Source organism: Pieris napi, chromosome 24, assembly GCF_905475465.1.
Source record: "Pieris napi chromosome 24, ilPieNapi1.2, whole genome shotgun sequence".
In the NCBI taxonomy this organism is placed as follows: domain Eukaryota; kingdom Metazoa; phylum Arthropoda; class Insecta; order Lepidoptera; family Pieridae; genus Pieris; species Pieris napi.
In genome coordinates, this window is record NC_062257.1 from 2851035 (window position 1) to 2864033 (window position 12999).

The 12999-nt window shown below is 31.9% G+C and overlaps 1 protein-coding gene and 1 long non-coding RNA gene across 4 annotated transcripts in view; one reads left to right on the forward strand and one right to left on the reverse strand.

Moving 5' to 3' along the window:
• Positions 1–3523: 3523 nt before the first annotated feature.
• On the reverse strand, positions 3524–5003 carry LOC125061893. Of its 2 annotated transcripts, none has more exons than XR_007119101.1 (2): positions 4804–5003; positions 3524–4528 (listed from the first exon to the last, which is right to left on the reverse strand). It is a non-coding gene; the product is annotated as an uncharacterized LOC125061893 (long non-coding RNA). The 2 variants fall into 2 exon arrangements; XR_007119102.1 differs by having other exon boundaries at positions 4800–5003.
• Positions 5004–7028: 2025 nt separating this feature from the next.
• The window catches only part of LOC125061719 (putative ATP-dependent RNA helicase Pl10), a 30537-nt gene continuing 24566 nt past the window's right edge, over positions 7029–12999 (forward strand). The window contains exons 1-3 of one of the 2 annotated variants that reach the window (XM_047667291.1): positions 7029–7259; positions 9683–9779; positions 11075–11245. In XM_047667291.1, the coding sequence (XP_047523247.1) occupies positions 7215–7259; positions 9683–9779; positions 11075–11245 (313 nt within the window). In that variant the 5' untranslated portion in view covers positions 7029–7214. The remainder of the gene's footprint in view (positions 7260–9682; positions 9780–11074; positions 11246–12999) is intronic. The other variant, XM_047667292.1, reaches the window with a different exon arrangement.

Below are 12999 nucleotides of genomic sequence, written 5' to 3' on the forward strand. Positions count from 1 at the left end.
AACACTTAGGTACTGGCAAACATAGCATACAAGAAGTAATAAAATTAATTAATCAAAACAACAACAAAATTCAAACAAACACTAAACGAAAATCGCTCTCAAAGTCTGAGGTGAGCAACTATGGATGTCCAGATCCAGCTCGTTTAATAGGATGCTCAATCTGGACATCGGTGAATTTCGGCCAAAACGCGTTCTCCGGAAAGGAGGGATAATATGAGTATCAAATAGAAGTTTGCTATCATGTAACACTCCAAAAGGATCATGAAACAGATACAGATATCAGAGGCACCCCAGTTTGTACCCACTGTTTTTGGCACATAGAAAGATGAATAAAATCATGGCGTCATATTTTTCTGCCATAGATGATGTTTTAAGGCGTAAGTAATTAAAGCAATATTATTCCTTTCTTTGCGAATCCTTTAAGGTCTCTGCAGTGAGGCTATGGAATTCACTTCTCGTACCTATTCGCTTAGCTCCTACCAAACTCAAACATTACCTGTCCACCTCGTATCCCTAACTTTCGTACTAACTGATGCAGTGGCGGATTAACATATTTGCTGTAGGCTATTTAAATTTTGCCGCCCTTTCTGACCTCTGCATTTCGATACCCTACACAGACAAAAAACGGCGGACGAAATTATTTTAGAAGTAAAAGACTAAAAAAATATTCTTTGTTTTAAAAAAAATTCATATCTTATGAAAAATTAAGAACTGACTACAGTAATTCTAAAACTGTCTAGTAAATTTTCTAAACGAATAACATTTATTCTAAACCAGTTTAGTAAATTTTCTAAGTTTCTAAATAATGCAATCCATGAAATCATTAAATACTAACAAGCAAGATACTGATATTTAACATATTTGGATCATCGTTACTTGTATTAAGTAATTTTATAAATGGTTGACAAAAAAAGATGAATAGTTTGTAAATTTTACTAAGCCGGCTAGTAATTTTTTGAGTTTCCAGTAAGTAAAGATGGTGACTTGAGAAATATAACTTTTGCTGAAGCTTGATAATTATTGCTACATTTTATTCCTGATTCAACATTAGAAACTGAATATGAGTGCACTGAAAAAAAAAATTTGCTATCGTAACTAAGGTCAGGATTACGCAGCTATTTGTTATTACAGTAGAACCTCGATAAGCTAAAGTCCAAGGGAAACACAAAATATTTTAAGTTATTGAGGTTTTAATTATCAAGGTTTCCATTCTTGGCAGACTGATTTGCTAACGTTCGCACTTTCGCCGCATAATTAAAGGCTAAATCATGCCGTTTCTTAAAATTCTGTAACCAGCCATTGCTGGCTTTAAAATTTTTGATTTTCAGAGAATTAGCGAACTCTTCAGCTTTTTCTTTCAGTATGGGTCCACTAACACTGATGTTTTTGTTTCGACACTGTTTGAGCCACGTAAACAAACATTGTTCTAAATTAGGGAATTCGGCAATTTTTCGTCTTTTACATTGAAGACTTTCTCCTGATTCTTGTTTCTTCAAGATTTCAGCTTCTTTTTTAATGATGATAGACAATGTACTCTCATGTATTCCAAACTGAGCCGCAACTTCTTTCCTTTTCAATCCATTTTTCACTGCTTCTATAGCTTTTAATTTATCAGCGTAGGTGAGGGTTGTTAGTTTTTTTTTGGGACTCATTTTAAGACAGTTTTATCACACAGTAAGTAAAGCGATGTTTCCAGGACAACGATCAAAAAACTTATGATGCAAGTAAGTCGTTGTCACAAAGCTAACCGCCGCAAAGGTTTGAAGAATTTAGATAAAGCAAACAATAGGTAATGTATTGTTTACGTTAACAATACATAGTAAACACGTGCAAGCAATAAATACCGAAACCATTTGTTTTGACACTCTTTCAAAATGACTCATTCACAAACAATTTTATGTTATAGAGGTTGTGGAAACATTTCTTTTAGTTACTGAGGGCCTATACAGAGATTATTTATTTAAGTTATAGAGGTTGCGTATTTTAAGTTATAGAGGTTTTGGGCTCTGATGGGAAGGGAACATAGTATTTTTTGAAGTAACAGAGGTTTTTATGTTACCGAGGTTTAAGTTATCGAGGTTCTACTGTATAACAAAACTATCTTGGTTAACGCAACGAAGTGACATTTGTTGTGGTAGGTAAAGTGAAGTTGCTGTTTTAACCAATAATATTGTTGTTGTTGTTGAGAAATTTTTTTCAGAATACGCATACATTTTTTTCCACCTAATACATTGCTAAGGCTGATAGTCAGTATTGGTCATAGTTGTAAAGCTAAGCTCAACTTAGACAGAAAGTTATTTTCCAGATAACAATTGTTAACTTATAAATAAACAATCTCTGCAACTAAGCTAAGAAAAGCTCAATCATGTAGGTATTGCTTATAAGATGGACTAAATTTTGCCTTAAAATCACTTACACAATATGTATGAAGACATTTAGGTATGTATTTATTTTTTATTTCTGTAAAGGGCCTGATCGACGGACGAGTAAGACCGCGGTTTTATGGCTCGTCGGTAAAGCTCGCCGGTGTATCATTGCAAAACCACGGTTTTAAATACCGCCGAGCCTGGCTCGCGGCTCGTCGTCATGTTATATTTTTTACTCGGCTCGCCATGCAAAACCGCGTGTCGATCACGGCCGGCGAGACGAGCCGTCACTTTTCGGCGACAGCGCTAGAGGACGGATGTGCGCCAGAAGAGCTGTGTAGTGTGTACCTAGTACTTACCTACTACAAACTTCGCGTGCGTGCTCAGTCCGTGTCACAATAATGGATCTACGTACTTGCAGCCACGATTTTATAATACAATTTATAAATGCCTTTCGAGACTGTCCCTGTTTATGGCAAACTAAATCAAGCGAGTATAAAAACAAAGCAAATAGGCTTGCAGCATATAATAAACTCGTGGATATTGCAAAAAAATATGAACCAAACTCGGATATAACCGATATTAAGAAAAAAAAATCATTAAAAATTAAAATAATAAAAAAATAAACAAAAAAAAATTAAAAACATAAAATTTATTTATCCCATGGCGAGATAACAAGGCTTCAGACTCGGAACAAGACATGTTTGCGACTGTTTTGCTTGCTAATCGATCAGCACCAACGAGCCGCGAGCCAAGTTCGTCGGTATTTAAAACCACGGTCTTACTCGCTTATATAAATATGTATAGGGAGCAGTGGCCTAACAATAGGATGGCAGGGCTGGCAAAATGCCACAGGCCCCCGACCCAAGAGATATTATGTTCTATGGATGGATGTGGAGTCTCCAATACGCATTGGGCTAGCGTGGGGCCCCAGATGGTATAGTTACACCACTGATAGAGAGGATCTCGCATTAACATTGGTAGGGCGCAGGTTATTTCAAAGTTAGTATATGAATAAGACCATAATACACACATATAATTTCTGATCCATATAGATCAAATTTATAAGTTCTTAGTATCTCACTTGCAATTTAAAGATAATTAGATCAAGTTCATTTTTTTGATACAATAACTTATCACACAGCACATAAGAAAACTTTGAACAACATAAAAACATTTATTTCACAAAATTTGGCTTTATGGTACAAATAGTATCACAAGTTTTTAAATATATTCTGTAAAAAAATAATGTAGACTGTATTTTAAAAAGTTGGTTTTTATCAAAATACTATTTGTATTGCTAAACATTGTTAAAGTTATAACTAATATTTTAAAATTACATTAATTGCAATAGAAGTCAAATATAAGAGTTAAATATAAACACAAAAACTTCTTTCTCTTTAATCTTAAAGGATACAATACCCAGTTGCAACTTAACAAGTAGATACCTCTTGGGAATGTCAAATGCAATATCTTTTAACATATAGAAGACTCAGTAGAGTCTGTTGAGTGTTAGTGTAAAGTGGTACTATAAACTATGTTAATCTTTCAACAACTTAAGAAATATTACTATGATTATAACACAAATTAGGAAATCTTAATGCCAACTAACTATATTCCCACTAAATTCTCCATCCAATATCCAATGGATAGTAACAGATAGAAGACATAACACATATATTACTCGCTTAAAATATATGGTTGCTATTTTTCAGGATTATGGCTAGTACACACATAAATAAATTTACCCCCACAATTAATACTTTATCTAAAATACCCATATAGAAGTCCCCTAATGTTTCATAACAGATAAAAAGGCTTAGTATAAAGTTTTTTGTCCTAAATGTGACATTTATTGAATATTACAAAACTGATTCATTACTGTGTGCAATAGAAATTGTAAATAAAACCGTCATTGTTATATGTGTGAAGGTTGCCTTTCTCTTGGTTGGGGTGGTGGGTGCCTTTCGCGTGGCTGAGGTGGTTGGTGCCGTTCTCGAGGCTGGGGTGGTGGGTGCCGTTCTCTAGGCTGTGGTGGAGGCATGGCATTAGCGTTTTTTGGTTCTGGTGGGGCCTGGCGAGGCCTAAGCTCAGGAGGAGGTTGACGAGACCTAGGCTCAGGAGGGGGTTGATGAACCCTAGGGGTAGGAGGATCTGCCATTCTGAAATAAGTATACACTTGACATAAACAATTTAATACAAGAGAAATGTTATCGCTGCTTACAAGTTAACTTCCATAATTTTTAATATTAATACACATATCAAATTAAATACTGGTTAGAACACTGAACAAGAAATTTAATTTAATCTATAAAAAGAATCTCCTTGTTACTCCTGAGTCCTGACTGCATTATAGCAATTAAGATAACCATACCATAAACAATCATTATATTATTCATTTTAAAATTTAAAATCCATTAATACAGAGTTTACCTACGAGAACTGAGAAGGCTAGTGTCCAGTACGAGGGTCAGTAGATCCAAAGTATCTTTTTCTATTCTAAACACGAAAATACAAATGTGGATTACTAATGTCTAATACAATAGTTTGAGAAAACCTTTGTCGAGTTTGTAGTTTGTTTTCGTCACAAAATTACATTTGTGAAAATACAATATACATATGTATTATGTCATACGAATGACAATTGACATCTAATGAAATATCAAATAATTCAAAACGTATGTGACACTAGACAATTTTCTTTTGTAGACGGACTATGTATGGTTATATACTCTATCTACGATTATTCATTACTATTTATTATAAATAATTGTCTTAGATAATGGAACCTTTAGAAAATGCCCATATAAGTCATCAAATTACTGTGGATTGATTTACTAACTCAAACGAATTTTAACTAGTTTAAAATTATTTAGAATTTTGCAAACAATGGTAGCCATTTAACACGCTACATAAATATATTTTTTTAAATTATATATTGAAATTGATGGACATAGCTGTAATAAAATTATTGTGATTTTTTTTCCTTTATGGCTCTGGCACGGTTTGTGCACCCAGCGTCAAGTATAAATTAGATTTTTTTAATTGAGTGTGTTTTATTGATTATTTGTTATGGTAAGACTAGTTTTATAGAACAACTCTGGGGTGACCATTTTATGGCCTTAGGCTCCGAATTCACGGGTAAAAATTCTATAAAGAATTTACGAAAAAACTTTCATTTAGTTAAATGCAAATAATATAAATTTTAAATTGAAATATTACATTTTCAGTATAATAAAAACGAGAGAATAAATATTACATCAGTCACACCGTGTGGTCCCTAAATTTTAATATACATATTTTTAATTGTCTTATTATTAATTTTTTCTACCCCCTCTCTCACTAAGCCCTACCCCTTTGTGGAATCAGCCAGTAGAGGTATTTCCTAAACGATACGACTTAGGGGCCTTCAAGAAAAGAGCCTACGTGAGCACCACTTTGTTTGCCTATTATTTATTTATGGTTAGACTCGATACATCGAGATATTATCATTATCCTATCAAATTATTGTTTAACTATTGTGGTATCAGCAACATATTATACATATAAAAGGAATAAAGTGAAATTTGGTGCTTTCTAATGTAAAGATGAAGATCTACAATTCAAGAAATGTACAATAATCAGTAAAACTACAACCAATTTATTGAAGTGAAACTTCTTTAGGCGCACGAGGGTAAATTTTTTTACGGATGAAACGCAATAATAATAATATTAGCGTCACGAAGATGTGCAGCGTTTTTGTAGAAGAAAAGGGAGAGAGCGATTGAAACCGATTGAGAGTCAGAAGGACAAATTACCGTATATAAATTATACTTTTCAAATTAAAATTACGTGCGTAAAAAGAATTTATGAAATATTAGTATTTTATATTTTATGCAAAAAAAAATATTCAAATATTAAATGACGAATTGTAAATTAAAATGCCACGTGTTTTTGTTATCGAAGAAATAAATTTAAAAAAAAGGGTGCGTGTACTTATGTACGCGCGTAAGAAGTTATACTTCTTTGCCATTATTAAAAATAGTTTTTGATTGCATGAAAATAATTAATTACAATTAAATAATCAAAGACTGGAAAAGGAGTCATTATAGTCAATAAAATGCAGTTTACATTTGAAAAATTAAATAAATAAATATTTATTAATATTATATTTATGTATATTTATTATTATTTTCTAATATTAATTAGTATTGATTTAAACATTCAATTTAAATCGTACATCGTAAATTTCACTCTCATCAATTTTTCATAACGCGCCTAAAGAAGTATAACTTCAAAAATTAAATTTATAATTTTTATTAATTTATGACACTTAATATTTTAATTTCAATTCAAATCATTAAATTCCTAACTTATCTTCCTTTTCCCTCGCTCGTCTCGGAAATCTAAAGTTTTAGATTTGTATAAATATGAACAAAACTTAAAAATTTGTTTGCCAAAAAAGTTCCACTTCTGACAAGTGTACTTTGTACGCACGCACTTTTTTTTAAATTTATTGTTTATTTTCATTAACAAACCCCGTAAAAAAGATTTGGAAATATCTTTCAAAATATTTAAAAAATTTCGCAAACACGCTGCATAACGTCAAAACACAAATGTCATATTTCGTTATTGATGGTCAAAAATAATGGCAATTTTTCGTCTTTTGGATTTTAGGGGAAAATAGTTATTCAAGTTGGCAATACTGCAAAAACGGCGAATGAAAAGTGTTTCCGAAAGAAATTATACATAGCCTTTAATGTGATTTTGTGAATTTGTGTTAGTGCAAAATTAATTGTAGACTGTGTTTGGGTTAAATAAATATTTTTGGAGCAAAGTTCCCAAAAAAACGAACCGCTTGGTAGTAATATGAGTAATGTTACCAACCAAAATGGAACAGGTCTAGAGCAGCAGGTCGGTACCTCATGTTCTTTGTATTGATTTTTCTTTTAATGAATGGAAATCTCGTTTTGGAGGGTGTAGTCTTGCTAAATCTTTTATTTGAAAACCAAATAACATGATTTCATGTTGCCCAAAGGTTTTTGTTATGGCAGAATTACTTTTACGTGTCTTAGCTTAACCAACATGGCGTCCTAATCTTGGGAAGGTAGGATCATAGGATGACTGGGTCAGAGTAGGCTCTTACTTTTTGGTATTCAAAGTGTAAATAGTATATTTGAAATTAACATTTACAGTCTAGATGCCTATATATTATATACATCTTTAGTGCTGTAGTTAAAATTAGCAAATTATGAGTTGAGTAGTGAGAGTTCTAGAACTGCAATATAATATTTCATTCCTTAAGTATATGGAATTTGATTATTATATTCATATTCTTTATTTGTATAGTCATTTAATGAAATTTCCTTATGGTTACATGAATGTTTAATATTTCACAACTATGGATAGTCTTTCAAGGAATGCTTTTTCATATATAAATTAATTACTTTATATAAACACAAGTTCTGAGAATGAACATTCTAGGACACTAGCTCTTTTACTGTAGGTCAAAGAACTTTGTATAATTCAGCCATCATTAGTTTAATATTTCGTGGTTATAATAGCTTATATGAAACAAATATTCTAGATTATAGGTGATGAAATGAAAGAAAACACTTATTTTCATTCAATTTCAGTAAAATGTACAAAGTTTCTTGATATGCTGTGATGGTAATTGGTTGCTTTTGGTTTGGTGAATGATTGATTTGAGTCCTGGCTGTATAATACAACATATCTGATAGCTATATTAAAAAACAATGGAATCTTTTACATTAATGTCACAATATCTAATATTAGATTTCATGACCTTGACAGTTGCAAATTAGTTTTTATTTTACGTGGTAAAATTTATGTGCACTATAGCTGTTTACTAAATGGAAACATCTTTAAGTTTATACAGGAAATTGGCAAACATCTTAAAATTCCATGACTTATTGTCATATGAGTCACCCTTAAAGGTCAAAAAATCTATTTAGTGATTGTGTTTTATATGAAAGTAATGTTGTGTTAAATATTGACTTACATTGTTATAATAGCTAACTTATTAATACAGTTAACTAGACATGTTAAATGATAACAAATATTATATACTAGTGCTAATATTAAAATCTCTGCTTAATAATATATCAAATCTACAGGAAAGGGCATGTATGGTGTTACATATGTTTTAAAATTGAAGTCAGTAGACATTGGTTTATATTACTCCTCTTAATCACTACAATTACCAACTAAGCCAGGGATGGTAAACATAGTTTCTTTTTATAACCTATAAATAATATCTACTAAGATTTATTCAGATAATCTGCTAAAGCTAGACATAACTAACATAATGTTTATTTGTGTCTTAAAATTATGCTTTTATTAACATTTGAAGAATAATGTACCTTAAATCAGTTAAATACAAATTATGTATTTGCTTTTGAACAAAGCTTCAATTATTTTCATCTTACATCAGAAGCATCAACTGTAGATGCATCTAAATGTGACCTTATATCAAATCTGCTTGCTATACATGTATAGGTGAATTGTATAAGAGAAAAATTTAGGTTAAATTTTAGACAGTATGTACTAGATTTTGACTGAGGCGCAATATCTGATACTTGTACAGAAGTATGCTAGCCAGGGGTGTTAAAATGATTTCAATAATGAATTGTTCATTTCATTGCTATATTGTGATTGGTCAACATATATATAACATATAACAATAAGCTGTTTTGTCTTTAAACTTTCACATACTTAACATAAATAAGATTGTGGTTGGTTAGTGAACAGTTTTAGTATGCCTTTAAACAAATGATAGTAGCCCACTTTTTTTCCGGGAACATTCAAGCAATTGTCTATCTTTGTAACCAGTCTTTAATTATAGATGACATGACATTTTTATTATATGTATCAGTTCATTATAATTAAGTACTTTGTATATGTGTTGCATTGTTATGACAAACACTACAAATATTTGGAACTCTACTATATGGAATGAGCAGTGAGCACAATAAGGAGTGTTGGTATAGCGGTTTCAGAGTACCACTCTCATCCCTGAGGTTATAGGTTTGAACCCTGGCTTTGCATCAAAGGACTTTCTGTCTATGTGCGCATTTAACATTAGCTCTTTTGTTATATAATTATTGTTGGGAATATATAATATTTAATGACAAATGTTACATATATATATTATTCAGAATTCTTAAAGTAGTTAGGTTTCTTGGTGGATATTAAGTATTGAGTATGTAATCTACTTGTTTATATTGTGACAGAATGTATTAAAAAATTGAGACAGTGATCGAGTGACATGCAGTTTCATACAATTGATGCATATTTACTATAATTCATTCTTTCAGCTTGCTGGTCTGGACTTGCAGCCTCAGGCTCCTAAGAGTTCTGGCCGCTACATTCCTCCACATCTGCGCAAGCAGTTGGAGGCTAAACCTTCTGAAGGTAAAGAATGTTTTCTTAGTTTTAATTAGTATCTGACAAATCCTAAGTCTTGATAGACACGGTTGAAAGAGAGGAGCAGTCTCGATGGAGATTTTGCTCTGAACGTCTAACAGCTCTCAACACATCTGCTCATAGTCTAGCTGACTGATTGCAAGATAAAGACTTATATAAAAAAAAAAATAGTATTTCAACTGAATGCCATAGAAAATTTAACAGCTGGATTAAAACTTGTTGATATTTTTAATTATTTTGTGAATCCATGAATCTGGTGTTTTAAACATTAAATATAAATGTTATATTGGAATGGATTTTAATCAATTCAATTTTTAAACTTATCACAGGACTGTATGTAGGGTAAATGATAAAAATAAACCAGTATCAGTTGGAATTATTATTTAATAGGGAAATTTAAATGTGTAGCGTAGATAAATATACATTTTAAGTATATTTATAAAAGTAGTAAATATTAAAGGTCTATTAAAACGTATCAAAAATATATAACGGTTTTTTATATTGGTTTCTTCCCTTTTGTAAAACGTTACGATGCGGGGCGGGACTTTACAGCACATAATGGTAACTTTTAGCTATAAAGAGTCACTGGGTTGTCACGAAACGTTTTACTTTTGGGTACGTAACGGCGCGTTACATGGGGGGGGGGGGTCAATAATCTCCAAAAATTGCGTCAAGTAATACTTGAATGCTCCTATACACGCCAGCTGCTGCATACTACTTTTTTTGCAATAGTGTAACCCTCAGATTCAGCGATAATATGGCTCGCATATGTCAAACAAACGTTTTGACATATACGTTTCATACTTAGCGCTAAGTCTCGACTCTAAAATTTACCCAAAGCCATATTCCTAGCATATACTACAGTTAACATATTATGTACCATCAGCAAGAAATGGCTAATGTACCAACATAACCCCTCAGCACGTAAGTGTAGCGGCGACGAAACCGTGGAGGAGGAAATTTCGATAAAGTCTAATTTCAAAAGGATATTACGATAATTTTATTAATAAATACAATGTTAATATTTTCTTGCTGAGATTAAAGTAAAATATCCAAGCGGATGTCAAAGTTAGATAAACGTTCATCGCGTTTCAATACAGTATTGCTTTGTATCAACTAAAAATTACGAACTCGTAAAGCTTAACGCGCTTTAATGGCAGAGTACAGCGCTTACTGTCTGCCCCTCCTATGCCTTTTCGACTATGAACTAACAATCACCGCTGGACTTACGTGCCGAGAGGTATATAGTTTTTTAACAGCACTCATAGAGTTGGAAATTGCAGGAGAAGGGTCTAAGCGTCAAAGCTTAGACAGTGAGGGGTCGGACAGCCGTTCATCATACGGAGGCAACTCTAGAACGTACGACCGTGGTGGTCGGCGCGACGACCGCGAACGTGACCGCGACCATGAGAACGATCGCGGCTACGATCAGCGATACCCGCGCACTAACCGCGGTAAGATCTGCTAGTTGGTTAAAATCTTGATAGATAAAATAGTTGGCTAAACTCTTGATAGATAAAATAGTTGGTTAAACTCTTGATAGATAAAATAGTTGGGTAAACTCTTGATAGATAAATAGTTGATTACATTCTTGATACATAGAATAGTTGGTTAAATTCTTGATACATAAAATAGTTGGCTAAACTCTTGATAGAAAAAATAGTTGGCTAAACTCTTGATAGATAAAATAGTTGGCTAAACTCTTGATAAGTAAATAGTTGATTACACTCTTGATACATAGAATAGTTGGTTAAACTCTTGATAGATAAAATAGTTGGCTAAACTCTTAATAGATAAAATAGTTGGTTAAACTCTTGATAGATAAAATAGTTGGTTAAACTCTTGATAGATAAATAGTTGATTACATTCTTGATACATAGAATAGTTGGTTAAACTCTTGATAGATAAAATAGTTGGCTAATCTCTTGATAGATAAAATAGTTGGCTAAACTCTTGATAGATAAAATAGTTGGTTAAACTCTTGATAGATAAATAGTTGATTACATTCTTGATACATAGAATAGTTGGTTAAACTCTTGATTGATAAATAGTTGATTACATTCTTGATACATAGAATAGTTGGTTAAACTCTTGATAGATAAAATAGTTGGTTAAACTCTTGATCGATAAAAAAGTTGGTTAAACTATTAATATATAAAATAAATTTATTATGATAACTTGTACATTGTAATTGCGTCAAATAATGAAATTCTATTTAAAATCACATAGAAAAGTCGTATACAAAATTTCTCCTAAAATGTGTTTCATTATAGACTGAAATTTAAATAAAATTTTGTTTATTAAAAAAACAAATATTTAATTTACAATCAAGTATACAGTATTTACAATTTTCGTAACCTACAAAGTAATAATAAAAATTATTAAAAAGAAAATCAAAACACATTTAAATATATGTGTATTATATAAGTATACGTCATGTTGTTATATATCTGACCGCTGACGTCAGTACTATGTCGTCAAGGTAATTGACGTAAAAGAAATTGTCGTTACTTTGGTGAAATAAATGGATCAGTCACGATATATGTCAGAAATATATAGCTTTATTTCACACACATATATTATACACACGACAAAAAAAATCTGAGATTAAACAAACCAACAAACTTTTCAATGATATTAGTAGAGACGATTAACTAGTATAAAAAATATACAATAGATATACATAATATATATCTCAAGTTAATAAAGTAGTCACCACATCAGCACGAATGCTCGGATTTCTTAAACGGAATACATATTTTGGCTGTAAAACTATTAGGGTGCGTCCACATCTGGCGAATGTCAATGTGCAGCTCGCGAGCCGTTTGCGAGCTGCGCGCGTGCATTTTTGTTCGTGCGCCGCTGCTGCACTAACGAATTCATAGACATAGACATATCATTTATTACAAACAAAAAACACACACATAAACATACAAAATAACAATAATCAAAGAAATTTTTTTAATAAAAAAATTTATGAGAGATATAAAAAAAAACCCTTTTCCCATTCGGTTCGTTTCAAGTTTGTAATGCGTGTGCGCTGTTGCTGTAATGGGCCCTGGGCCCTGACTCAGCATTATGCTGAGGAGCAGAATGTTCCACAGCGCTGGTCATTCTGACAGAGACCACAGAAGCTAGTTTGCGTCTCAGTTGCAAAAAAGAATGAAAAGGAATGTAATAATACTTAGTACAAAAAATAATAATAATA